This window comes from Pocillopora verrucosa, chromosome 3, assembly GCF_036669915.1.
Source record: "Pocillopora verrucosa isolate sample1 chromosome 3, ASM3666991v2, whole genome shotgun sequence".
In the NCBI taxonomy this organism is placed as follows: Eukaryota; Metazoa; Cnidaria; class Anthozoa; order Scleractinia; family Pocilloporidae; genus Pocillopora; species Pocillopora verrucosa.
The window spans coordinates 6762403-6790158 of NC_089314.1; the positions used below are offsets into that span (position 1 = coordinate 6762403).

The 27756-nt window shown below is 37.2% G+C and overlaps 3 protein-coding genes and 1 long non-coding RNA gene across 8 annotated transcripts; 1 reads left to right on the plus strand and 3 right to left on the minus strand.

The window, feature by feature from the left end:
- Positions 1 to 3172: 3172 nt before the first annotated feature.
- Positions 3173 to 15214, minus strand: LOC131777381 (beta-2 adrenergic receptor). 5 transcript variants are annotated; one of them, XM_066164286.1, is made up of 3 exons: positions 8491 to 8642; positions 6019 to 6121; positions 3173 to 5265 (listed from the first exon to the last, which is right to left on the minus strand). In XM_066164286.1, the coding sequence occupies exon 3, from the start codon at positions 5190 to 5192 to the stop codon at positions 4134 to 4136; it is 1059 nt and encodes a 352-aa protein (XP_066020383.1). In that variant the 5' UTR covers positions 5193 to 5265; positions 6019 to 6121; positions 8491 to 8642; the 3' UTR covers positions 3173 to 4133. The 5 variants fall into 5 exon arrangements, with proteins under 5 accessions (XP_066020383.1, XP_066020385.1, XP_066020384.1 ...); XM_066164288.1 differs by lacking the exons at positions 6019 to 6121; positions 8491 to 8642 and adding an exon at positions 15048 to 15214; XM_066164287.1 differs by lacking the exon at positions 6019 to 6121 and having other exon boundaries at positions 8491 to 8643.
- LOC131777395 (beta-2 adrenergic receptor-like) lies at positions 12007 to 13674 on the plus strand. Its single transcript, XM_059093688.2, has one exon. It carries the CDS (start codon positions 12066 to 12068, stop codon positions 13086 to 13088), a length of 1023 nt encoding a protein of 340 aa, XP_058949671.2. The 5' UTR covers positions 12007 to 12065; the 3' UTR covers positions 13089 to 13674.
- A 3157-nt stretch (positions 15215 to 18371) lies between the features above and the next one.
- Positions 18372 to 22046, minus strand: LOC131777401 (histamine H2 receptor-like). Its single transcript, XM_059093694.2, has one exon. It carries the CDS (start codon positions 21690 to 21692, stop codon positions 20550 to 20552), a length of 1143 nt encoding a protein of 380 aa, XP_058949677.2. The 5' UTR covers positions 21693 to 22046; the 3' UTR covers positions 18372 to 20549.
- A 1501-nt stretch (positions 22047 to 23547) lies between these two features.
- Positions 23548 to 27746, minus strand: LOC136279880 (uncharacterized). Its single transcript, XR_010717042.1, has 3 exons — positions 27530 to 27746; positions 27137 to 27237; positions 23548 to 25716 (listed from the first exon to the last, which is right to left on the minus strand). It is a non-coding gene; the product is annotated as an uncharacterized lncRNA (long non-coding RNA).
- Between the last annotated feature and the right edge of the window lie 10 nt (positions 27747 to 27756).

Consider the following 27756-nt stretch of genomic DNA (forward strand, 5'->3'; position numbering starts at 1 on the left):
TGAGTCATGAACGACCGCAGAGGTACAAATAAGCAGCATTGAGTGAGTAACTACCTACATGTGCGTTGCCACAAATCGATTACAAACTGTGGGGGCAGTGTTAAGGTTCCAACGACTTTTTTTTGTTCAAACAAATTATTCATGCAACATCTAAGGAAAACTGTACAGGAATATATGTTTGGCTTTGGAGCCTCCCTTCTATCCTCTTTGTGGAACTAATGGCACTTAATTAACCTTGAAAAAGATAACATACTTCTGAATTTCAGGACGTTATTCATGACAGACCTATTGCACTGATGAATGAATTAGTAGTACTTGTGGTAGAAGTTGGTGGATGTTAATGTGGAGGTCTAAGATATTTAGCTTGTGTAGCGGGTTTCGGTTCTCAAGGTGTAAACATATCTGATCGGAAGTAGAGATTTACTGATTTCAGGCACTCATCTTTGTATCTAACTGATTATCCTTTATTCTTGATTACGGTTCTTGAAAACGTAAAAACTAAAAGGTAATTTACGGCATAGCATGCTATTAGGAGCAGTTAGAAACTATACATAGCATGTGCTATTGTGCGATCACTCGTACACATAGGGCGTACACCATAATACTATTTAGAATTAATTAACGCAATAACCGAGATAACAAACATAATCCGAAAACACGCGAATAGAAATTACGAAAGCGAAATCATACCTCTTTTCTCCGGTAGAATTTTTCTTATTTTTCTGCCTCAAATCTTGTAACTTTGATCTTAATCGACTGCGTCCGAAGACAACTGGCATTCTCTCTAATTTCATTGAACTTATGACACTTAACTCAAAACGGAAGTTACGTAGTCGACGATTGTGGAATCATAGCTAATCATTACAGCTCGTCTGAAATATAAAAGTATAATCTTTGGATCTGATTGCTTTTGTCGCAGTGCAGTATAACGCAACGAAACTTTCACGCCTTAGTTATTTCGAGTTAGTTTTAGGATCAAGTTACAAACTAGATTACAAAAGATTGCAGGTTTGCAAGAAATTAAAAAAGATAGGATAATGAAAATATCTGATGAAATGATGAAATTTGACGACATTGGTTCAGCACCGAATAACTCCCTTTAAGTTCTCTTTCGAAAGCTCTATTCTCTCTCTCTCGAAAACTTGAAAAGATGAAAGAAGAAACAACCAAATCCACGGCTACAACAAGAGGTACGCAGATTCCTCTACATAGTTCACCATATGGGGAACACCTGAGTAGTAACTCAGTTTCGTCTTCCGTAATAGGTCCAAAGTTTTTCAACCAACCCTACTCCTACTCCTGAGACTGCACGGTTTTCATCCATGGAACTTATGCAAAATCAATAATCACTATTTCCCAGCGCGATTCAACGAAATTTCGGCAACTTGGATACTGAGGCAACTCAGTCGTAGGTGATTTCGGATTGTAGCACGTTAGTACATAGAAAACCATCGCAAATAGCTTCTTATAAATACAACTCATTCAAGTACCAAAAAACTAACTTATGAGGCTAAGAGATTTTAAACGTAATATTCTCTTCGCGAGGCTTTATGGGTAACTGTTCCACTCCCAAGACTGACCAAAGAAGAATTTTTTTTAACAATTCCGAGAAGGGCGATGAAAAAAAGGTAGAGATAGTGTTCGTTTTAACAACAAATCAGTCTCAGTTTAAGAATTATAAGAAATGCCTGGTAGATAATGCAGATATGATTTGGTTTAATCAAATGAGTGGAAAATGTTGATTGGCCACCGAGAAGAGTTTCTAAAGCTGACGTTTGGAGTGTTAGCCCTTCGTCAGCCCTTCGTTAGCCCTTCTATAGCCCTTCGTCAGCCCTTCGTTAGCCCTTCGTCAGCCCTTCCTTAGCCCTCCATTAGCCCTTTGTCAGCCCTTTGTTAGCCCTTCGTTAGCCCTTCATCAGCCCTTCGTCAGCCCTCCTTTAGCCCTTCGTTAGCCCTTTGTTAGCCCTTCGTTAGCCCTTCGTCAGCCCTTCGTCAGCCTTCTGTTAGCCCTTCGTTAGTCCTCTATCAACCCTTCGTCAGCCCTTTGTCAGGCGTTGGCTCGAAAAAATAGCTTTGGAAGCTCTTAACGGTGGCCAATTTACATCATCAGTTGATAAAACCAAAGTATCCTGTAATACCTCCACTCGCACAGCACAACAGTTTCTTTCGAAACTCACCCCCTTTAGATAAAGCAAAGAATTGATATGGTGAGATGGGAGTTAAAAGCGAGTAGAGCGTCACTATAACAGCGGTTGGTATTGGACGAATTGGATCCTCACTGTGTCTTCCGTTACTAAGTTAAGGTTTCTATCAAGCGGCTTCAGCATGTTCAAAATGCAGCTGCCAGAATGGTTGCGCTTACATCCAAACATGAACATATATCACCGGTATTACAGGAACGGCATTGGCTTCCTGAAGAAAAGCGCATAATTTCTAAAATTCTTTTGATGACTTTTAAACGTCTAAATGGCATAGCGCCTTCATATTTGTCTGACCTCGTTACGAGGTATATTCCTAGGCGCAACTTAAGATTTGCTAATGGCCATCACCTGTTTGATGTTAAATATAATCTGCGCAACTATGGCTTTCGTTCTTTTTCAGTAGCGTCACCACAGTTGTGGAATGACATTCCACTAGGAATAAGATCTTGTGAAAGTCTGAACGATTTCAAGAAAAAACTGAGGACTTATCTTTTTAGGAAAGCGTTTTTAAATTAGTTCTTTTATATTTTAGTCGTTTTTATATAATATTAGCCCTTTGATATTTCAGCTTTATATTTTAAGTTTTTATTAATTTGTTGTTTTATATTTTAGCCGTTGCGGCGCAATGTAATTTTTAAATATTATGATCAATACTTGTGATATCTGTAACATTTTGAACATTTTTGTTAAGCGCTATTGGACATCGCTGGAAATGGCGCTATATAAATGAAGTACGATAATTATTATTATTAGTATTATTATTATTATTATTATTCTATATATATTCTTATTTTTTTTCGATGTTTCGGTTTAAACTCGTGGGTAAAGTGCTCCTCTGATCCTTCATTTATAACATAATCCAAAGCACCATCAAACGACATTCTACATAACATACAACACCATCTTTATTGTTTGCCACCAGAACCAGCAAAGCTGTATGGAGGGAGGGGGGGGGGGGGAGGGGGGATAAATGACAATAGGGAATTCTCAGTTTGAAAGCGAACTAAAAGTAAAGTACGGAATAAGAATCAAGCACATATGACCTGGGCAGAGTTAGTGAGTAACTAATGGATGCTTCGTATAATAATGCCACTGGACGATATCTTATATCTCACAAATTGATCGATCTTATGTTCACACTCCCTCTTAAATTATTATGTTGTTCGCACTTTCCAAACACAATAGAAATTAATGAAGAAGGCAGAAGAAAAGGAAAAAAATTATTTCATACGCCACGTAACCTTGAAAAAACGTACAATAGATGGGTAACCTGTTATACAGTTTTAAAACTGAGGGTTTATTGCCAAAAACCGTGAACAGATGAAGTTTAATTTTACCAAGTGATAGTACTTGGTAATATGAGTGATATATTGCCTTGGTGAACATGATTAACTTACAATTTTTCACTGGAAAGGAAACTTGGAGTACATCGTTATCATCTTCTAAATGATTGTAGGCAATATATAAATCCACGTGTCCAGAAAGTCGCATTTTTTCTAATCAGCGATGCGTTTCTGAATTTTGCCAATTCTTATCAGGCACGTAGGAAGTTCATGCAGTGGTCAGAGGATCTGAGTCATCAGTCTCTCACCGAACGTAATACTTAAGGTCTGGTATTCGACTGACAATGGAAATTCTTCTTTCTGTCAATTGAAATATGTTATCGTTTTAATTTTCTTCGTCCCGTCAGAATCGGCAGCCTAAAAATTAGCAGCACCTATATCAATTTCCAGAGGATAATTATATCTACTTAAAATGATTCTCAAATGCTGTTTTGTGCTAGGATTATCGTTGTGCAAACAAAAGAAATATTGTTTGCGCCCTTTTTCTTTCAAATGACAATGAAGGTGTCATATTCGTAAGTGTTTCTGATCAGAACTGTCAAAGTTAAGTAAACTGCTCGGAGAGTGAAACCCACAGATGTTGTTTCTGTCAGTTTCGTTCAGATTCGCTATCTATGGTTCTGAATCTCTCGCGGGTTGTCTGTAGAGAAATATCTTGATTAAAATGACGCAAAGAATTACGACCTATTACAATCTCCTTGAGTGCATGACGAAAATCCTTTTTCGCCAAAGTGCACAAAATCGGGTTTAACATCATTGGAATAAAACCAAGGCAAATTTGCAGACGCTGAGACCATATTGGTAGGGTAGAATCTTCTGAGGAACTCATGTGATCGTGTAATACGCCGAAGAAGTAAGGCAGCCAACAGCCGCCAAAAATTATCAACGTGATCAACAACACACTACGACCCCTCCACTCATGACGCAGAGATCCACTGGGCTGCTTATAATTATAAGTTCTGATCCTCTTACGGTCATTTTGGTTGAGTTTATAGGAAATGTAAAAAATACGACCATAGATATAAAATATCAACAAAAAAGGACCAGCAAAGAACAGGACGATGCAAGCAAGGCCGTACTGCTTGTTTAGATCATCCATAAAGGCATTTCGATCACCGATCTCTAATCCATGAAAAATATACCAAGACAACTGAACGACAGAGGCTAGAATTGAAATCAGCCACACAGCAATAGTGGCAACCACTGCTCGTCTCTTTGTTACAAAAGCACGGTACTTCATGTCATGAACAATAAAGATATAGCGATCTGCAGCGATGAGCAAGACATGGCAAACTGAGGAGATGGCTGTGAATCGATTAAACACAGCAGAGGCCACGCAGACAATGATACTGACGTCCATCTCCATGCAAATGAAGAGCAGAGGCATTCTCGCTAGACCTGATGTAAGATCTGAAAGCGCCAGCGAAGTAAGAAACATGTTGGTAAGTGTTCTCAATATCTTCTTTCTGCACATTAAAAAGATTATGAGACCATTTTCGGAAACAATCAACAGGCACATGAAGGACATCAAAATAATCAGTGGTGAAGTCAGAAGTTTGAATTCATTTTCAGGTTCAGTTCCATTGGTTGAGGCTTTCCCGACCAAACTTGAATTGAATTCGCTGGGCGATGAGGAAACGTTAGACATGTTAGTGAAGAAACCACGTAATCCTGTAATGATACAGTTCTTGTTCCTCTCAGCTCGGCGTGTTAATCAATCACTGGTGGGAAAGAACGGCCCTTATAAGAATATGTAACATGACACTATAACAAACTTTCTAAAGGGCTGCATTGATATGAAACCACTATTAAGAGCTAAATTTGAAAATGGAATATATGAAGATAAGAGTTAATTTGCTTGTACGTAGTGTTGAAACATACAATTACAACATTTTAATTGAGTCTTTGGACTCAGGTAAAAATAAGTATGGTCGGTTTTTCTTTGAAGTCAACCGGTTCGACAAGTAACTTAATTAACTCCTTCTACGACATTTTCTGGCCAAGAGGAAAAACAAGATAAAAGGGAGTATGTAAATCGTTTAAAGATCTTTAATACGCAAGCATCATGTTTTGCAGGGTATGAATTGTGACGTTTCCTCTGTGGATACCTTATTGTGATAAAATATCTTGAATAATTCATCACCGGCTTTCCAGGGTTAACCCATGTGCCATGTGACCTGATCCTTCATTTAGTGTGGTGATATTGACGTGTCATTTGATATATTATTAAGGAATCATGGCTAAAAGTACACGGAGACATGCATGTATTAGGAACATTCATTTTTATTTGCGGTTTTCGGAAGCGATGAATGCGTTCTTAAAATTTGGTCAAGAAAACGGTTTCTACTTGACGCTCTCAGCAGAAAAGTCCTCCTTTTACCCAACAAAATCAAAGAGAAATTATAGGACAAGAACGAAATACCACTTTCACTGCCTGTCTGATCGAACTGAAAATATGAATCTAGTTTGCTTACCTTCAGGGTTTCAATCTTAATAAGGTCAATTTTTTTTTGGATTCTGTCTGTTGCCCTCCGATCATTTAAGGAATTGTAGACTTTGTGGCTCCATGACCTTCAGCTTTTCAATTAAGGCATCACCACATTTCCCAGATTTAATAAAAAAAAAAGTGCTCAATTTTCTTAAAAAATAAAACAATATATCACTCTGATGAGATTCTCTCTTTTTTCGCTTCTTTCAAAAGGAAAAAAACTGAAATCTCATGACACTGAAACATAAAGTTCTCTAGCTATGATTGGCAAGGTTAAGTATAGTGTGACATATGACATTTTTTACTTAAACTTTACTTCTGTAAGGTAAAAACACAAACTAAATACATTTTCCTAAAAGTTAATAGCTTCCATGACCTAATTGCACTGATTCTTCTTATGACCGAACTCCTAGGTACCTGTATATGCACGTGTCATTACTACAGAACCCTTACTAATAATTTTTTCCCAGGTATGAATATTTGAGCTGTTTTCTATTTCCCTTTCATCCTGTAAGTGTTATTGCCCGTCCATTAAATTTGTGAGAGTATTATTTTTATTTATCCAGCTTGCCATCTGCTCTTATTTAAGCACCTACTGGATTGTTTTGTCTATTATCGCTTTTAGCGCGATTTTGCGGTTGATGCATGAAATTGCACTTGTGTAGTTTATTGTTCCACTTTTATGCCATTTTACCATAAAAGGGCAACAGTACGTGCAGAATATGCCATGTTATTACACTGCAGAAAAGGGCAAAAAAATACGGACAGAAAGCGGAGCAACAACATGGCCAAACCAAACGATCCAAGCTTACCTTCTTAAGGCTCGACTTTATTAAATGAAGAAATTATAGACGAAATGTTTTTTTTCGTTTCAGAAAGGACACTTCGATAACTTCGATCTCGTTGTTTTTGTCTTCCGCGCGCACTTTATCAAATCGATACGATTTCAAGAAAATTCTCGGTTGTATGTATTTCTAATACTAGAAGCCAAAATACGAGAAAATGGAGTAAATGGCGGAATAATAAATTCCTTATTCGATATTTTAACATGTATTGCAAGCGGCATTTTGCGGATTGCTCGTATTCTTATATTAAACCAGCAAGCAGGATGTCTTTTATTGTTGTTTTTGCGTTCTGAAATTTACCCTCAAGCTCAATGCTCAAGAATAACTGTACCAAACACCCTTTCTTTCACTACCTACGAGCCATATCATATTAAACATGATTCAAGCAAAAGATCAAAAGATAAGTAACAATACTTTTACCTCAACTACTGACTTCCCAGCGCGATCTCAATGGTTAACATAGCAACTAGTCAAACCATGCCAAGGTTAACAAAGCAACCAAGACGAACTAGCTGTAAAGATCATTTGAGGTGATCCGGTCTTATTTGTTCACGCTTTGTTTTGTTTGTGTTAAGTTAAAAGGAAATTTAATTATCACTTTTTTGGGTAAATAAACGCAAGCAATACACTTTCTTTCCTTGCTTTCCGACAGATCTTTATCCATTATATCATTCAAGGCGAAATTAAGGTTTATGAAACTTATTTCTGTCTGAGAGAAAATGCAGCTAATTAGCAAAAGGCCCGAATGTTTCACTTAAGCTCGATTTACGCTAGCACTTTTTTTTTCTCATTCGTCTATTGATATAAGACCTGGTCGTCTGTTCGCTGAATATCGATATTGATTGGACTGACTAAGATTCTTTGTGATCAGCTCATTGCTATGAATAATAAAAGTTTTGCAGTGTTAAATTTGAGCATTAAATATGCAATGTCATTTTACGCCGACCCTGAGGCACGAGCTGTAAACATAGGAAACACTTGTAAATCTGCCATGACCGTATTTGCATAAGTAGTTGAGTAGTTGCACTGGGACTAACTTCTCGTTAATTTTCATTAATTTTCAAGTTGGACGCTTTAAGCTTTGCATCTCCGCTGATCATCAATCGCATGAGTGTAGGCAGCTTTGACATACCGCCTATTACCTTCATGAGCCTGCCCACATGAACCTCTTCCTCACTACAAAAAGCCTCATTCACCTGTTATCCTTCCACAAATTGGACTCCCTTTAAAAAGCATATTCAGTTTGTCACACAGAGTTTATGAGATTTGAATAAAAACTAACAATTTCGGGAAAATTGTCGATGACAATATCTTGATAGTGTCGAAGATATTAAACCGGCTGAGATGATGCTTTCGTTTTACTTCAGCTTAAAACGTTTCTTTGAAATGCGAAGTGGAAGGAGCAGGTCAGCTTGGAGAAAAGGTAAAACTTGACACGAACGTAAACAACGTGGAAAATTCCTTAAACTGAGTTTTTTTTACGGGATATTGTGCACAGAAAGGAAATACTAGGTGACAAAACAGTTGAGTCTGGTAGAGACTATCAAAGACTTGAAATATTTCAAAGACTTTTAAAGTAATTTCAACTAACATCGGTCAAAAGCTTAGCTTACCAGTGTATGCTTTGAGTACTCCGGCAGTTTTGTTTTTCTGATGATAAAGAAGTACCGAATGTACCAACACTTCTGCACTGCCTCTCATTATGAATATTTATTGTTGTAAATAATATAATTCTTGCCTATCAAAGCTGAATTCTATTGGTTGGAAATACTAACTTCATGTGTTTTGTCTCCATGCCACCAGCAGTAAAACTCGCAAAAAATCATAACAGTTGCGGTTTAGACTTTCAGCATGCTTTAAATTGATTTCGCGCTTTGTCGGCGCGCGAGTCAAAGACAGTCGAAGCGCCGGCCGACGAAACACAAACAGTAGCTTCCTAAAAAAAACTTCAGGACATGAATTCATCCATTAGGCTTTAGTTTGGTCCTTTGCCTGAGTTCCGGTGACACAGTCCTCAAAAGCTTATGTTAATAACTGCGAGAGTTTAGTGAAAGGAAGAAGAAACAAACTGAAACAAACTGCCTATTCTTTAATTTATCTCTGAGTAAACCTTTGGGTGACATCCTATGTACTTAAATAAAAAAATCAATTTCATCTGATTTAAAAAGGAACTTGAAGCCAAATTTGTTTAGAAAAACAGAAAAATGGATTTATTCCTACGATCTTCAACATCCAAGTTCCCTGCAGAGCTTCATTTAAACATGGTGATGCTTTTTTTAGCCTTCAAAATGCTATCATTTAAAAAAGAAACGCTAACACTTGAATCGAAAGCAAACAATGACTGAGTAAAATGAATTAGTTGATGCCATTTCCAAATTGTTAAAGAAGCTCTCCTGTGGAGAATCATTTTCATGTTTGCACCTATAAAGGCAAAAAGCACGCTGTAACACGATCCCTTAAAACCCGCGCAGACAAAATTACATCGACCAACAAGTGACTATTTTCTCGAATATGTTAGAGTCGTAAATGCAAATGTGAAGTTCTAGAAACGTGATAAAAGCCGATATTTTAAACTCAATGAATGAGCACCTCGTGACGAACACGTTCAGGTCATCGGAAGAAAATTAATACGATATGATATTTTAAAATCGGCAGGAATAACTTTGATACGCATACAAACTCAATAAATCAGGTGCTTTTTAAGTTAAGAATATACGCATGTCTTTTTTTGCTTCTAAGGTGAACTGAATTTTCAGGAAAAGTGGAGTTTTTAGATGAAATGCTGTTTGAGAGACGTCTGTCCACTAGCAGTGAATATGATACCGAAGAAGCTAATGATCAGCGTATTGTTCTTGTTCAACTGAGCTGCTGTCAAAAGGCTACCATATTCTCTTCGATCAAAATTGTCACGTCTCTCAGAAGTAGAAGAGTGCATGAAGTAGAAGCAAGCTTGATACTTGAACTGTTGTTTAATACTTAAATATTGCCCGTGGAATTGAAAACATTCATTTGTTTTATTTTGTCGTATGTATATTTTCTGGGTCTTATGGCAATGATCTAATTTTTCACAAGTGAAGGGTGTTATTTTCAACGATTTTTGTATGGTACCAACATTTTATTAAAAATGTTAATGTATACCGTAGACTACAGATATTGAATTGATTCTTGTCATTTCGGTCAGGCTAATGTATCATAAGTACACACTCAAATTGTCTCACTAACACTAAAGAAGAAAATTGACATAATACCACTCGCCCAAAAAACTTCTGTGAGTTTTGGTAGCCATTCAACGCTATTCTGAAACACAGTAAGCTTACTCTGGAGATTTCTTCCTGAGCGGGACGCTTAATTACGGCTTTCATGGCAGTGATAATTGAATCAGTATTGCAGTAAAATTCATGTCACTTCGTGGTTCTCGATCATCCGATTGAAAGGTTAATAATTACCATTTCATAAATAGGATTTTTTTACATAACTTGCTCCTTCTAATCTCTTGTCAGGTCTAATATCTATCTAACTTCCATCTTCTTTGATCTGTCCACCTGAAGAAAGATTGTTTTGGTATTCTTTCCCTGCCCTTCTTTTTTTTCTTTTTTTTCTACTTTCCTTTCATTGTGAAGCTAGAATTAATTAAACCACTTTCCATCAACATAGACTTAATCTATTTTTCCAACTACAATAATAAAAATCAAAACAAAAAAAACTAGAATCAAAATATCTTTTTTCATCCTTGAGAATTGTCTCCGCCCCTATTTTCGATGTCAAAGTTAAAGTTTACTTATTTGAAGCTGCTGTGCTGCATATGCGGGCCAATATATGCTTTTTTGACTGACAAAGGGAACTAAGCTCATCAGTGAACATAACACGTCGAAGCCAACAGAGGCGTTATTAGAGTTTTGGTTATGATCCCTTCATCAACTCCAAACTCGGTCGTTCTTTTGATCAAATGTGATATTCTAAATTCTTACTTGCATAATTACAATCTGATTTAATACTTTTCCTAATTTAGCCTGAGAGGGGCTCTATTATTCCCTGGTCAATTTAATGTCATCCTGGAAGTTTTTTCATGCTTCCTAAGTCCTCACATTAAACCTCCCTAAAAGTGACCTCTGAAGATAAATTTTGGTTTTTTTTCTTATTGTTACCGATTCACACCACAAGCATAATTGCTGATGAACAAATCGTGACACGTCAGGATTTGATGTTATCGTCTCCTCCAGGTGCATTTCATCATTTCAGTGCCATAATATTTAAATTAACTCCGACATAATTGAATCAAGAATACTTTAAACTAAATGTGATGTATTGCTTGATGATGAAGCTTTTCTCTAACACCGGTAAAAGCATCACAACACAAAACCATTAACGGCCAAAAAAATTAAAACATGGAAAGGTTTGACGGAAATGGATTCAAGATTCAAGGAGTGCTGCCAAAAGTAGATTATAATATTTCATTTGAACATAAATGATTTAAAACTCTCTCGTGCAAATTGAAAAATATGTTAACCAGCGCTTGGGAATGTCTCAAAATGTTGTCTCACGAAATGTTCTCTCAAAGGAACGAATATTACTTCATACTGCAATGAAAGGACGTTTTAAACATTTCATTCCTGCGGCAATACTCCTCTTTATGGTTCGAAAAAATCCATTTTAGTGAGGATGTTAACAATTTGTTTGTTCACATTAAGGCAACTTATGATTTCCCCTAAATAATCAATTTCATAATATTTCCAATGATAATCATTGTATGAAGCTTTTCAGAATCCTCATTTGATATTTCAACGTCATGTAAACTTTCAAGCAAACTAATTTTAAAGATATTGACAAACTAAATTCGCGATCTATGAAAAGATAGATTCATTTCAACAAAAAAAAAGCAAACCGAGTTATCTTCTAGAGAAGACCCATGCAGTGCATCATATAGAAGAGAGCATATATTTATCTAAAAGGCGACATTTGAATTAAGCAGCCCACCTTTATTGTCTATCATCTGGCATTATGAAGTGTTTTTGACAAATGTTAATTTAGTTCCTCTTCCGTCAAAACCTATCTTTTGATCTGTCGTGAGCGGAATGCGATTAGGTTAAATTACCCGCCTGTCATGCACGAAAAAAAATGATTTGGAGCATCTAATTTTTACAAAGTGAATCAGGAAATCAAGCTTTGCAGATCAGAGCAAAATTGTAAAATGTCGCTGTTACTTGGTGGATCATCCAGTGCGCGCAATTCAAGTGGTGAAGACAGTAATTCAAGCTTCCAGACAAACTCTGATCACGAGCGACCCGAGATTCTCCCTCTATCATTAATTCTACTTTTATCCCTCGTGTGCCTGCTGGTTGTTATAGTCAATAGCTTCGTCATGTTCTTACTTCACAAAAAGAGAACACTGCGAACTCTCCGCACCAACATGTTCCTTGGATCGCTGGCAATTTCAGATTTGTTGTCTGGTCTAGTAGGAATTCCTCTTTTCGCTATTTGTTTGGATACAGATATTATAGACGTTTGCGTGTCCTCTACAATTTTCATTCGATTTACAGCCATTTCCTCTGTCTGCCATGTTCTACTAATCGCAGTGGATCGTTATATATTTATAGTTCACTATATGGAATACCATGGTCTTGTAACGAAACGACGAGCACTCTTCGCCGTTGTTACTGTTTGGCTTTTTTCTTCGGTGGCTTCCGTCATTCAGTTGTCTTGGTATATTTTTTATCAAGTTGCTGTTACAGACTCCGAAAACATCACAAATGAATTTAATAAACACTACAGCCTAGCTTGTCTCGTAATTTTCTTTGCTCTGCCTCTTTTGTCTATGTGCAGCATTTATGGCCGCATTTTCTACATTTCAGTCAAGCGTAAAAACAGTCATCATAAAATGAGTAACATTGTTCAACAGCCCTGTCAACCTCAAAGTCATGAATGGCGGGGCCGTAGTGTGTTGGTAATCGCGATTGTAATTTTCGCAAGCTGTTGGTTGCCGTATTTCGTCGCGATGCTGAACGACCACATGAATGATTCTGAAAATACGACCATGCAACTGCATATGCAGCGTCTGTTGGTATTTGTGGGGCTCATTCCTCCCATATCAAACCCGATTTTGTGCACACTAGCTAAAAAGGATTTTCGTCGAGCACTAAAAGAATTATTATTGAGACGGAAAACGAATATGCCCGCTGCAGTTGTGGTACACCGTGAACAAATATGCTTATAAGTTCTTACAACTTGACTCTGTATGTCAATTATTGTCGCAGGGTGAGCGATGCCTTTTAAACATATTATCAGATAATCGAATCAAACTTAACAATTTCTTTCTCAGATGAGTTCCAATGAAGAGGATACCATTGATTAACAATTTTTTTTTCTAGTTTGGGAAATAAATATAAGTGTGCGATTTAAAATGGATTGTTCGTTGCAGCGTGAGTGATGCCTTTTAGACATGTTATCAGATAAAGGAATCAAAATTAACATTTTCTTTCACAGTTGAGTTTCAGTGGAGAGAATTCCATCTAATTTACAACTTTCTTTTCTTCAAGCTTAGGAAAGAAATGTTACTCACGATTTGAAATGGAATCTTTTGTTATAACATGAAAGTTTGAATTTACGATTGGATTACAACAGATTGAATTATACTAACGCTTTGATATTCTTATTCTCTGTTAGAATATCAATATAAAATCAAATATGAAACATAACCTTGACAACTGGACATCCGCAAAATCATTCCGGTTGCTTTTGATCATTAGCTTTCTGATTCAATATCCGATTCAGAAGTAACCACTATACTTGAAAACTTTGCGGAAAAAAAAAAGAAAAGGAAGACGGAAAACTCGAGAAAAGTAAAAAAAAAAAAAAAAGAACAAAACATCTACAGAAAACCAAATTAAAATTAAAAAAAAGATAGAAAGAATTTCAATTAGGATATTTAAAACAGAACACAGTGTCTACTTACTGGCGCTCGGCTTTCGGGATCATAATATTTAAGCTATGCTAACAGTTATCTGTTTTCCTTCTGAAAAGATTTAATTGGAAAAGTAATTTCGCACATCCGCAGGATGTATACAAAGATTATACACTGTACTTCGAATGTGGAAAAGACAAATAAATCTGTTGTTATTACCAAAAGGATTTTTGATCGCTCTTCTCAATATTCAATATCCTCTTGAAATTTCTTTTTGTTGCATTTACCTGACGTTATTTTCATGCTATTAAGTTCCTTGCAAGCAAAGTTATCTTATCTTCTAACATTTTTAATCCTTTCAATCCCAAGATCTAATTAGCAGTTCCCCTTACTGTCTGTCCTACAATTCACATGATATAGGTCTGAAGAATTTGGTACTGGATCAACTGATAATCCCCCAATTTATATTTTTCTTTTTTCTCATCACTTGACTGCGTAAAGGTATAATAAAATTGTAAGGAGAAATTCTCTCTTGGTCACTCATGGGAGCTGAAGGGTTAAGAACTTTTTCAATCCACAGGCTCTGCTCTTTAAAACGGGAAGACAATTTCTCTCATTTTTTTAAATTTTAGTCGGACATTACTGTACGTGCTCTAGCAATGATCTCAGCCAAACGAAAAGCAAAAACTGCAGGGGGTGGGAAACCGGAGAACGTGACCCAATGCTGTTGGAAATTATAGCAAAACCGACCATCTAAAACGAACAACACCCCGAACTATGGTAATCAACCAGCTGGCACCATTAAAACCAGTTGTTGCCAAGGAGCCGCATGATAAGTAGAAGACTGAAACAAACCCTTTACTTCGCAAGCACAATTCACGGCCAAGATACTATTTCAAAATTGTCCATAGCTCATCTGGCTCGATTACCGTAAAAAACTGATTATCTCTGAAATATTATGACAGCATCTTGACTACTGTGGACGGAAAACAAGCACCAAGACGTCTAAAACACGATTAGGACATTGAACGTTGTCCTAACAGCTGAAAAAGGAATTACTGCTGTTGTGGACAAAGTTGCATGGCCTTTACGTCCTTTACGATAAAAAAGAAGCACTAGTAAGCGACGAACAAACTTACAAAGAACTCAAGCGTGACCCGCCTCCCACGCTTTAAAACGAACTCAACTGCGCAAAATACTCAGGCTCAAGAAGACTAAAGTGCTGAACCCTGACAACCATTGAAACTTTACAGCCTAACGATGCTCACAAACCTGGTTTCCGATGCTGACTTATAGGGTCTAAAAAGCTGGTCCTCTTGCTTGCAACAGACTTCTCTCAACCGATCACAATAACCAGCGACACCATACAAACAATGACCTAACGTCACAGACGGTTCGCAAATGACCGATCACGAACGAATTATGAAACTTGAGTCTTGCAGCTACTAACATCACAGAATAATTGACCAATAAGTTTCCGCCAACAGGATCAAATGACTGCATCTTTTTCCCTTGACTCTGACGATGACTTCTGCAGACGTTTTCGAAACGTTAGTCACCACAACCGACGTACCCGGAAGACGAGATTGCATGTTTAAAACTACACGTAAGGAGTATCTAAGCTACAAACTCTTTACTGCTTTATCTTGTTATACTCCCTCACCGATGCACCACCGCATTTAACAAGTTTTACATAGTTGCCAGCTACAGGTGCACGACGACGAGTTGCGTGGCTAACAATGGAATATTTTATGAATTCAAGGTTAAAGAAAAGTAAACATTGGTGCAAATTTTTAAATTTAAAAACTGGATCTCAAGAAAATGGTTTAACCTTGAGTAGACACTGGAGCAGCTCATATTTACTGGCCGAATTGTTAAAAGAAAGAGCCAAGAGCCAAGGATGATTTGATTGTCTTTTGTAAAAACTGCAGCTGCACATGGTGATTACAGAATCCTGTTTTGAATATGGCTGCATTGCCTTAAGTAATTGCTACATTGAATACCTGACAGGACTACAAAGAGGTTGTGAACAAGGTGAACCGTCAACTGTCGAATAGCTGAAAGTCATATACCCATCCACCATGAAAAATGTCAGAAATTTTTCGTAGACCAAGAATGGAGCTAGGCTAAATAATTTAGACATTTCGTAAAACTCGGCTCCTGAGGTAGCGGAGTCTGGGCATAAGAAACAAGAAAATTATTTATATCAGAAATATTTGTGCGAAGTGCGTAGCTGTGTTTCAGGGAAGGCCGCAGTCTTCGAGATAAAAATGTTTCCTTGTACTTGTCAATAATGTTTTTATTAGCCTGGTCTATTCAGCATTTTATCCTACTGTTATTGAGACCTAGGTTACAATAGATAAACTGTCGTTTCATTAAAAAAATAACCGTCAACCGTCTAATGGTCGATAATGTGAGTGTTCATGCACCAACAAATGAGCTTAAATCCAACCGTCAACCTTTTAAGACATCAACTTGTAACTATTATAAGCGACGCTCCAATGCTAATAAATTTTAACGACGCCTTCTTTACACATTATTTGGAGAGACGGGGTGGCGCAGCTGTAAAAGCGCTCGCCTCCCACTGCTGTGGCCTGGGTTCGATTCCTGGTGTCACATGTAGTTGAGTATGTTATTGGTTCTTTTCCTTGCTCCGAGGGGTTTTCTCCGGTTCTTCCGATTTTCCTCCCCCCTCAAAACCAACATTTCCAATTTCAATTCAACCTGGAAACGGTGGACAAGAAGAGCCACCTCGTGGAATGTCCACTGCTAAATCCCATCCCCATATATTCAAATATCAATTATTGTAAAATTACAAAATAAATATGCGAAATTGAAGAAATTAACTGTGGCAACCACAGTACATGAATTAAACTTACATCTGTTGCAATAACAGGCGAAGCTGTGGAGTTATTCGAATAAATTTCCGAGGCGAATTACGGGAAAAAGCTGAAAAAAGCGCCCGACTTCTAGCGGCAAAGGTGTAAAATAAAATAGTTGCTAAGTAAAAGTAGCATAAAGGCTCTATGGGTAACGTGCTACAAAAACTCCTTAATGATAAATAACTAGTGTTAAATGCTGCTGAATGGGTGATTAGTAAAACCTAGCACGGACTAATCAACATGATTCGGATGGATATTTAAAAGGACAAAAAAGGGCGTTTATGACCTTGTCTATCCTTCCACTAAGAATTCAAAAGAGATGATCGAGTCACAAGGTAATTCAGTTATATAGTTCACTCAGTCAGATTCCCTGTAGGGCACCGACGCTGTTAGGACCAGAAAACTACAGATATTACATAGCTAATCAGTCTGCAGGGGTACAGGTACAGGCCACTGTTGACGACGACCGCGATCACAGTTATAAACCAGAAAGGATAAATATGATGATAATTTGAAATTCGGAGTACGCCGGCGAAACAGGGATTTTTTCAGAATGACACTTTGAATCTCTGGAACAATACTAATTCGGACATCCAAGACAAACAATTTGTAGACGAAATGCAGACGTACTTTTTTTGGAGAGAATCTCAGAACTTACAGAAGCAATTCTATCCATCATTCTAATTGTGTTCATCGATGGAGCTCAATTTAATTTTTAACGTCTTTTTCTAAACCTCTCTTGCTTTCTCTGATTTTAAACTTGAAAACCACCGGGCCACCGGTATTTCATGCAACCCTTGCTATTCATTAAGTCATAATTTACATTTTCAGTATGGTCGTCATTATCATCGTCATTGTCATCGTTATTATCATGATAATGTGTAAATGTAAACAGCACTCGACGCAATATTGCAACGAAAAATCAGGGAGAGAATCTTTTGAACGACTCCATTTGTCAATATTGTGGCTATGAAGACTTCCGCTCATAAACATGTAAGTTTGACATTCTCTTGAAAGTTTTTCTTTGTCTTTTTAGTTTTTACCAACATCGTCTTGGTAAAAACAGTAACATTATGTCAAACTAGCTGGCTAGTAGAGTCAGCTCCGGCATCTTTTCTCATTTTTTTCATTTTGTTACGTTCACAAAAAGTACATTACACAGGGGACATAAGCTTTCGCCATTATTAGCTTCAAGTAGTTAAGTTGAAGTGTCTCTCATGTTGGAAGTGTGAACAGTATAAAGAGAATTTTCCATTCGCTCTTATTGCACTCACTCTGCCCCACACAACGTAACAAAGTACAACTAGCAACAAAACTAATATTTGTTATTCCCCCCCCCCTACATCCCTTGCCTTATTCATTTTCCTTTCTCTCTCTCAACCATCCCATCCTTCTTCTCTCCTCCCTCCCACCCACCCCTCTCTCTCTCTTTTCATTCCTCTTCTTCCCCTCCTCCAGCCTTCCTCCATTCCTTTTATTTCGCTACCAACTAGTTATAAGGACCTCATAGTAAATATACCAAAAAAAAAAGGATTTTTTTTAGCACTTTAATTTTTACTTATTCTTAAACTTGATTGACACTGAGTAAGATATATAAATTACGCTTCAATTTCAATAGCTGAACCAGTAATACAAAAGAAACGGCTCCGCAAATAAGGAAAGGAGTAATGAAATTAGTTCGTTAGGAACTAACTGCCTTTCCGCAAAACAAAGCAATTCTGAGGTGATGATCAACAAATTAAAGAATGGCTGATTTTTGCGCCCTGAAAGAAACCCTCAAAAAATGACCAATTACAACACAATTATGATCTCTCGATTTCACCATCTAAAAAGCTGAAATAAACTTACTTTGGACGATGTTTTAAATAATAATAATCAACATGGAGATGTTTACCATCTAAATTATAATGTCAAAAATATCTATGAGCTAATTCGTCTTTTCGTTTAACATTTGAACAGTCTTTGCTACAATACACAGCTGTTTGCGAATCCGGAGCGTTCTACAGAGGTGATAACTTGTGAGAAGTTCATTTTCGACAGCGTTACATCAGTATTAAGGACGCTACATCAGTATTAAGGACGTTACATCAGTATTAAGGACGTTACATCAGTATTAAGGACGTTACATCAGTATTAAGGACGTTACATCAGTATTAAGGACGTTACATCAGTATTAAGGACCTTGCATCAGTATTAAGGACCCAGTATCATCTATCGCCTGAGAGGGGGGCGAAGGGGTTTTCGGGGTGTTTCTCTTTAGGTTCCTAAATTTTTTCAGTCCTCTTCCTAAAAAAGTCCAGAGTTCCCATTGAAAAAAATCCTGCAAAAAAAGACAAAAACATCCACCCAAGATTTCTTTTCTATGGCGTAAGCGCTCCTCCCCTCAATCCGGGGACTTTATTTTGAAACTGTAAATCAATCTTCCCGCGGGTAACGTAATTTCCGGTAAAAATGCACTTCCGGTTCGCTCTTACAAACAATTCTTTTAGTAAAAAGGCACTAGAAATAATCCTTAACACGGGGGACCCTATAGTTTTCAGGGATAACGGAGGGGAAAACTGGTCGCAAATGGAGAACAAAGTGAGAACTATTTAAAATTGACTACCAATTAACTACCAATGAGGGGAGATAAAAGGAATTTTACACTTCAAGGGGGGTCAGGTAAGACTTATCGCGAAAAAGCCAAAATCCTCCCAATCTCCTCATCCCCCCTGTGATAAACAAAATGACCGGACCCTTACATCATCACAAACCCCTTTCATTCGTGCTTCTTTTGTATTTCATTAAGTATTGAGGAAACGAAAATGGCCTTTACAGCGTATGAAAGAGTTTTTGTTGCGATACAACTTGAATCATGTCCTACAGCTAAAGCGTTTGCCATCTTAGATTGTATTTTACGGTTTATCGAGGAATCGTTAGGTCTGTTTAAGAAATTAAAAAAAAAAATGATACAGAGGCCTCGTGCAAATCTTCACCGTAATTGAAAGTGTCTCTTCAAGTGCATTCCAAAAGGAGCTTTTAATATTGACAAACCAAAATAGTCCAAGATGAATTTAAGAGCAAGTTACATGGTTGGAATGCACCTCAAGAAAAACAATGTCAAAGTCAGAGAAAGAAGCTTTTTTGTAGGACTGAAGGAAAAAAAACAAACGCCATAATTATTGTGCATGTCACTGGTAGATGATTCCCTTACCATCCGCAGAAACGTTTCTGACGTTAGTTTGATAAAGCTTTTAGATCATGTTTTCAGTTTTTCAATAGAATTTTCTGCTTACTTTAGACAAGAATTAAGTTTGGCTTTTCTTCGAGGTAAGCTTAAACCAGTCAGTTACCTTATTACTACTCCTTTACCCTTTCATTACATACCCTGCTGACTGAATGATCCCTTAAGGGAAAAATAGCTTTCCAACGCTTCAATAAAAAAGATAACCCCTCGCTCCGTTTAAGAACGCAAATGATAAAAGCTGTACAAAACTTTGCGCACGCGTAATTAACTCAAATGCGTGGGTTTCTTTGACACAGCTGCAGGGTTTATATCTTAACCCGTTAAATCCCACAGGTAATTAACATGTAACTTCTCCCTATAATATACATACACTATTCAGCAAACAGGTAATAAGAATGCCCAAACTTGTCAGGTAGAAGTTAATCTCTTGACCTAACACCAAATTCTTGTAACTAATTTAAAAGGAAATGTGTAGCAGTTAGAAGGGAGAATTTACGATCAGCTCTTGATTTAAAGGGTTTAAGGAAAGTCACCCACCTATTGCCCAATAGTCTTTAAATGAACTGTCCTTTCAAGTTCACCGAATTTTTAACCAGCTGCTTTGAGATGAAACGACTGGTTCCTTTTAGGCTGATCTAAGATTAACACATACATCGGCAACCGTTGTCAATAAACTTCCAAAGCAAGCATATTCACTGAACCAGTTAGGCTATCACCGCTGTTGTTTGTTTTTTCGGCGAGTGTGACTGAAGTTGGGGTTCTGTCACATGTTCTGTCGCGTGTTTCAGAGACGGAAGGAAATTTGAAAAAACGAAGATTCAGGCTGAGCCATTGTTGCCGTCGCGTTAAACCACGCCAGGCACGGCGATAATCTTGCTTACAAAACGCGCATAGAATGGGATTTGCCATTGGGGGAATGAATCGGAGATAAAGGATTACGCATAAACCCCATCCTGGTACGATATAAAAGAAAGTCTCCAGAATGTGATCTTCAAGAATAAGAAGAAAAAACGGCAGCCAGCAACCGATGAATATTAGCATCATAAAAAATAAAATAAAGGTTCCACGTAAATCGTGAGCAATAGAGGGCACTGGTTGGTCGAGATTTTTACGACGTCTACGAAAGGCGAAGATGTGTCGAAAAGAAACAAGTAAGATGCAGCTGTAAATGTAGAACATCAGCAGTAAAGGCAAAAAAAAGAACACTATGATCAGCAATAAAAGATAAATTTTGTCAATCTGAATTGTGTCTTCCTTGGGTTCTTTTAGGTCGTTGTTCCATTTGTACCAAGCAAACTGAATGGATGAAGACGCTAATGCCACTAACCAAATTACCGCTATCACGCATGTGGCACGGGTTTTTGTTGCGATTGAAGGGTATTTCATAGAATGTAAAATAATAAAGTAGCGGTCACAAGCAATGATAAAAAGATGACATACGGACGAAACAGCAGTGAATCGCCAAAGAAGCACGGATAGCGTACACTGTAAAAGGGAGGTGGTGACTGTACAGGACATGAAGACAGGAATTCCGATTAAACCAAACAATAGATCAGACAGAGTCAAGGAAAACAGGAACATATTACTCACTGTCCGTAAAGTTTCTTTCCAGATCGTCAAGACGATAACAACACAGTTGGCAGCCAAAATAGATATGAGAATCAAAATCAAGGGTGCGTGGATCGGCCAGTAGAAACCTTGAGCACAAACAGATCCCCCAAACACTTCCTGTTTGGCGCTAGAATTCGTCCCTTGACTCGTATTTGTATCAGACAGTAGTTCTCCTGCACTTGCGTTGCCAAAAGACATCTTTGCTACTCCTTACCAAGTATTGCCTTCGGCTCTGTGTGGATAATTCTCTTTTTTTTCTCAAACAACAGTTTTTAAAGCCCTGCGGCTTCTATGAATAATTGATTGGCCTCAGAAGTCAGGACACGTGAGATAAACACCCGAACTGGGGCCAAAACATACCATTTAGGTTGCAAATTCAACTAAGTTTTTAGCTTGGTCCTTATGACAGAACAACAGTAGCATTTGGCTTCTCGGTAATAAGTTATTTTCAATCTTGGCCCGGAGGCAGAAGGAAATCATCAACTCCAGCCCAGCAGTGTTCTGTTTATATTATCTTGCTAAACCCAGCAAATGAGATGTTGAAAACCATTTAATTTTCAACACGGATTTGGTTTATTTTGCCACTCACTGACCGATATTGAAATTGCTGAGAGCTTTTTGAAAAGAATTCCAATGAATTTTAATAATATGATAAAAAAATTTTTTCCTCCTTGCATTAGGACTATTTTGTGAAATGAAAACCTGGCATGACGTATGCAAATAATCAAGAAGTTCTTTTTTTCTTATATCATTTTATTTCTCAGTTCAAAATGATCTTAAGAATCAATATCTTTTAATTCAAATTTCATCTAAAGAGTCACGCGTAAAAATAACTGAAAAAGAGTGTTGTAAAGCATGATAAATAGGAAGAACGTCGATGTTTCAGTCCACAGTTTTTGGTTGAAATTCGAGGAAATTAATCTTGCCTTCTTTTAACAGCAGAGCAGGCCTCTACCGTGACCAATCAATCTGCCTTTCCAATTTGCCGGATATTTTTTAATATTTCAACTAGCAGCGCTATCTTGATATTGAAACCCGACAGCGCAGTGAAGAAACAATTATTAATTGACGATATTTCGCTGCTATCACATTTATGAAATGTGCCATAAAGCACGGAAAGACCAAAAACCTTGTTTAAAAAGAAAAAAAAAGGCGTTCTAATCTAATATGCAGAATGTTTTGTTTTGTTTGAAATTGCTCTACATTTCCCGTCTTTAATTCTCTTCAGAAAATAAAACATGTAGATAGGTGTATTGAAGACAACAAAGCTTCAAAAGCTTATCGCTACTTCATTATAAACACGTCCTCTTCTGATTGACATTTGTATTTTTTTCATCAAAAATACCACCAGTAGTTTAGACATACTTTTTCGCAGTGGTTTAAAAGTTTCCTTCCCCTTTTGTGTATATCTCCTGTATTGATTTGACAAATTTAGAAACAGCCTTCCGAAATACTTAATCAGGAAAAAACATCACCGATGACAGATGAAACCTAATCATCAACTTTCGGCTTAGCTTTTAAGATTATTTTCGATGAAAAAACTAATTGTGTCGAGATAGACAACAGTAATTCATATCCCATTTTGAAAATCAATCTTAAATGCAATAAACCACACTTGCGTATGAAACCATATAAAATGACACGTACGAAAAATTAAAAGCTAGACAAATTTTCTTGCAATATGGGAGCAGGTGATGAAGGCAAACCATTCTCTTTAATAATAAAATCTGTTCCTTTCTTCTAAAGCGGTCTTAATTCTTTAAGGACCCTCTATTGGCAAGATTAGATTGTATTCTGTCAGCTTTTACAAAAAATACAGTTCCGGTGGAACAAAAGTTCAAAAATTGCAATTAGATATTCTGGAAAATAAAAGTGCATTTTCTATATTCAGTTATTACAACAAAAACAATCGTGGACCCAGGTTTCTTCTCTGCGAAATACTCTATGGACTGAACTACATCTACAGAAGAAGCTCGATTCATAAGGAACAAAGAGAGAGGAATCAATGATGCAATCGCTTATTTTTAGGGTATTATATGTTTTCATGGTTCTTTTCGGAGTATTCTTTGGTCTCTCAAATCCTTCTTATTCAATGGCTCCTCGTGGAGCTCCAATACTTTCTCTTTTTTTGTGAGCCAGGTAAAAGGCTATAACAACTGACAGACTACTCGGAGCACTATCAGTTCAAGTCCCGAATGTATTACTGCGGTATTTGTTCAACGGATCGTTGCAGCTTTCGTGGTGGACACAAACAAAGAAATATATAACGCTTGATCACCCTTCCCATTTCAGCTTATTGAATGTCTCTCCTGGCCTGGTCTAGTGATGGGGTTGTGATACTTTGGGGTTCGGTCGCGACTGCACTCAAAGTGTGATTAAAACGGATCACCATGAGAGATCGTTAAGGAACATAGCTTAACATTTGTAAAGCTTCCTCACGGTTTTTCGTAGTCCTTGTTTTTCATATCTTTTTTCTCGATTCCACTAGCCTCATAAGTATGAGGGCTTTTTTTGTCGTACCACAAGCATTCTTTGATTGATACGTATAATATGTTCTACCGCATGACCTAATTTTTTTAGGGGAGCAGAGAGTTTTATGCCCCTCTGATTCAAAACCAAGTCCAATCTGTTTTGCCCAGACTCGGACTTGAGCTCTCGGCTTTTTTTGGTATACCAGTGTTTTCGGCATCCCTGAGCCCGAATCGCTGATGTTTTATTACCCTCTTCGATACCGTTGTGCTTCTACAAGGATTTTGAAGACATGATAAATTGCATGCAATAGCAATGAAATGGATTGGCAGGACTGCTACACTTCCCACAGAGTGGTCAGGTACTGTTGTGGATATCTTTTAAGAAATTGAGAGCTGCTATATAGTTGCCCCCTGTCATATAATACTTGCTGTTCAACAATGTATTTTTTTACTTTCTCTACCTTTATTTAATTGTACAATCTAATACTGACAATTGCTGTTATTAAGAGAAGCACGCTTGAAGGCAAAGGGTTAAATCACTAACTATAGATGTGATCTACATCTAAACATAGCTTTTCACTAGGAAACAGAATAAATATAATTACTTTTAATGAGTTAACAAAAGAAGAAAATTCCTGATGAATAATTATTTCCTTTAAGGTTTCTGCTCTTGCTCTTTAAGAAAGTTTCCATTGTGATTTATTTCTCTAATTAATTCTTGTTGTAATTTCTTATCATACTATATGAAATGATGATGCATAAATCACAGAGAAGGTACCCTGAAAGCCTTTTCTATAATTGTTGACTAGTGCACTTCATTCAAGAATTGCCACCTTTTCTGCTGCATGTAATGAACAATGTTTTTTATAGCTATCATACAAGTTACTGCACAGTAATGTGAACTAGAGGAAGAGGAAAAGATCAGATTGGGAAGGAGAGGACGATAACCACATTCCAATTAATCTGGGTATCCTTTTCAATGTGCCTGCCATGTTCATGGCAGATCCAATTTTTATGATGAACATTGCCTTAACTTAATTTGTAGAGTAGGGGACGATAATGTGAACCAAATAAAAGAGATGTGTTGTGTTTCTACCTGAGGAAGGGATAGCCAAAACCTTAGTAAAGTGGGTATCCCTTTCACTGTGGTTTCTTAATTTCTGGTCAATGAGTCAGTTTTGTATTCTTTAATTATCATTTCACCCTTTGTTTTACATTGTCTATTTTTTGTATAAATAGAAATATGCTGCAAACTGGGGAAATGGAATTGTTTTTACCCACCTTCAGCTAAAAAAAGGAGGGATAACCAAATCCTCACAATTATATAAACCAAATTATTGTATTCAATTCTGGACCTCAAATATAAGGGGACAACCAAATGTTAAGTGAAAGGGGCATTCCTTCATAAGTTCAGTAACTGTTGAATCTCTAAATTCTCATGACATTATTGTTTTTCATCATCATTAATGGCAAAAGATCAGTGTCATGCAAACTAAGAAGATGGAAATTATTTCTTGTCCACCTTGAGCTTAAAAGAGGAGGGGAAACTCAATTAATCTTTAGTCATATGGATATTCCTTCATATAAGACTGCCCTACTGGTATCACAATATTATAACTTGGACCTGCTTCATTTAGTTGTATTAGATGGTTGACATAAATCTTTGAAAGGTTACCCACATCACTAAGTACTTGGTATCTTCAATTAGGGAAGCAATCATATTCTTTTCTCCCAATTTATATGACTGTGATCTGTGGCAATTAAAAAGCATTAGCAACAATTAGTGCTCAAAGACTGTTGACCAAATTTCATTTGGTACCAATTCAACAGCAACCAATAACAAAACAAATGCCTTCGTATATTTTTTATGTTAGTTTAAAATCATAATGTTTGAAATTTCTTTCTATTATTTTTTATCATTATTACTCTCATACCATCTTAAAATTGTAATATTTACTTGATACATATTTTTGTCATTTTATACTGTTACATAGTAGTTCCACATCAGCATTTTGCTGCCATCTTACAACCGGCTTTATCAAATAAAGAATGTATGTACATATGTATGCATGTATGTATGTATGTAAATAAGCTCAAAAGTGGAGAAGCTGTTGACCAAGAACTTAGAAGAACACCAAAACAATCATGCCCTAAATCAAAGAAGTAGAAATATTTCTTTTTTCCCTTAGGCCAAACTGAAGAAAGGATACTTGTCAGCCTCTCAGGGTTATGTTTGTCATTTGGTCAAAGAATTTCTAATCAAACCCAAGTAACCGTGATAACTTGCAAGTACTCCTTGAAAATAGATTCTCAAAAATAATGGGATGGAACACCATATTAAAGGTTTTTGGGTATCCTAGTCAATATGAGGTGCGGGATAGACCAGAGATAACCTCTTTAATTCATTTTCCATGGCTTTAATGTAAAATCTTGTTTAAAAATGGATAAAAATGTCAATAACAATGATAAAGCATTTGCAGTAGGTGTTTCAATCAATAAACTAGGATATCCAAAACCTTATTTATATGGTGTTCCATTCGGTTTTTTTTTTTTTTGAGGATCTATTTGTAAGGAGTCCTCGCAAGTTGCTTGCCAAGATACTTGTCCTGCCAAGGTACTTGTCTTGGGTGGGGGGGGGGGGGTTGTCGCTTGCCCTGCCGGCTTTTCTTCCTTCTACGATTCCTTTTCTTTTTTTTACCCAAAATAAGGAAGGGGGGGCCCGGGCCCCTCCCCTTGATCCGCCACTGACTTGTCCAAACTCGTAGTAAATTTCTGATTATATTGCAAAGGTCACTAAAGCCAGAGGAAATTTTCCCACACACACGCACACATTTAAACAAGTCAGACAGTTATGATTACTTTCAGACTCAAAGCTCATCGCAAAGGACAAGGTTTCTGTCCCTTTCTTAAACGCAAAATCCCAACAAGTGAAAAAGATCCTCCTTCCGTACGTGTCTTAAATCGATCGGCTGAACTCTCTACATGCGAAGCAACTCACTTGAAACTGTTGACTGATCGCTCTTTCCAAGATGCTTTACAACAACAGAACACTTCTCTCCACCAAACACAATCCCAAGTGCGAGAATTAACTTTAAATGATAATTTTCTGACGTCTTAAAGTAATTATGGTTTTTCCCACGACAAATAAAAGACTAATTTCACGTTACTTGCCTCAGTCTCTCATTTGATCCACTTTTCCCTAGAGGGGATGACAAGGCCATGTTACTTGCCCCAGTCTGCTGTCCAGATGACTTTTTACGTTTTGGGGATCCCTAGAGGGGATAACCAAAGCACTGGTGACTTAGGTACTGGACACCCCAAAAACTGTGACAGTGCACATCATGTGTTGATCATAATTTTATTCAGTAAGTATTTTGGAAAATTGTTCCGTCTTAGGCAACACGGACAAACTTATGGCTGACATTCACAGCTCTGACGAAGGGCTGACGCTCGAAACTTCAGCCTTTAAACTCTCTACGGTGGCTAATTTACGTTTTCAACTCGGTTAATAACACTAAATTACCCTCCCACTGACGCAGCACCACAGTTTCTTCCGAAACTCACCCCCTTTATCCTTTTGACATTCACAGAGTCGTCTTTTGAGCTTTGAGATTCCTCCAGGTTTTGGTTGCGTGCAATTGCGATCAAGCATAGTATATAGGATTATAGAATTGTCCGATTCGAAAACAATTTGACCTCGAGATGTAGCCACCTTTGATAGGGTGTCAAACAAAGCAGATTATCCTTTGGAAAAAGGCCAAATGTGACGCAGGAAAAATTTCACGCGAACA

Excerpts from the sequence above, each read along its gene's own strand:
- LOC131777401 (XM_059093694.2), bottom strand. The coding sequence starts at position 21,692 with ATGTCTTTTGGCAACGCAAGTGCAGGAGAACTACTGTCTGATACAAAT.
- LOC131777381 (XM_066164288.1), bottom strand. The coding sequence starts at position 5,192 with ATGTCTAACGTTTCCTCATCGCCCAGCGAATTCAATTCAAGTTTGGTC.
- LOC131777395 (XM_059093688.2), top strand. The coding sequence starts at position 12,066 with ATGTCGCTGTTACTTGGTGGATCATCCAGTGCGCGCAATTCAAGTGGT.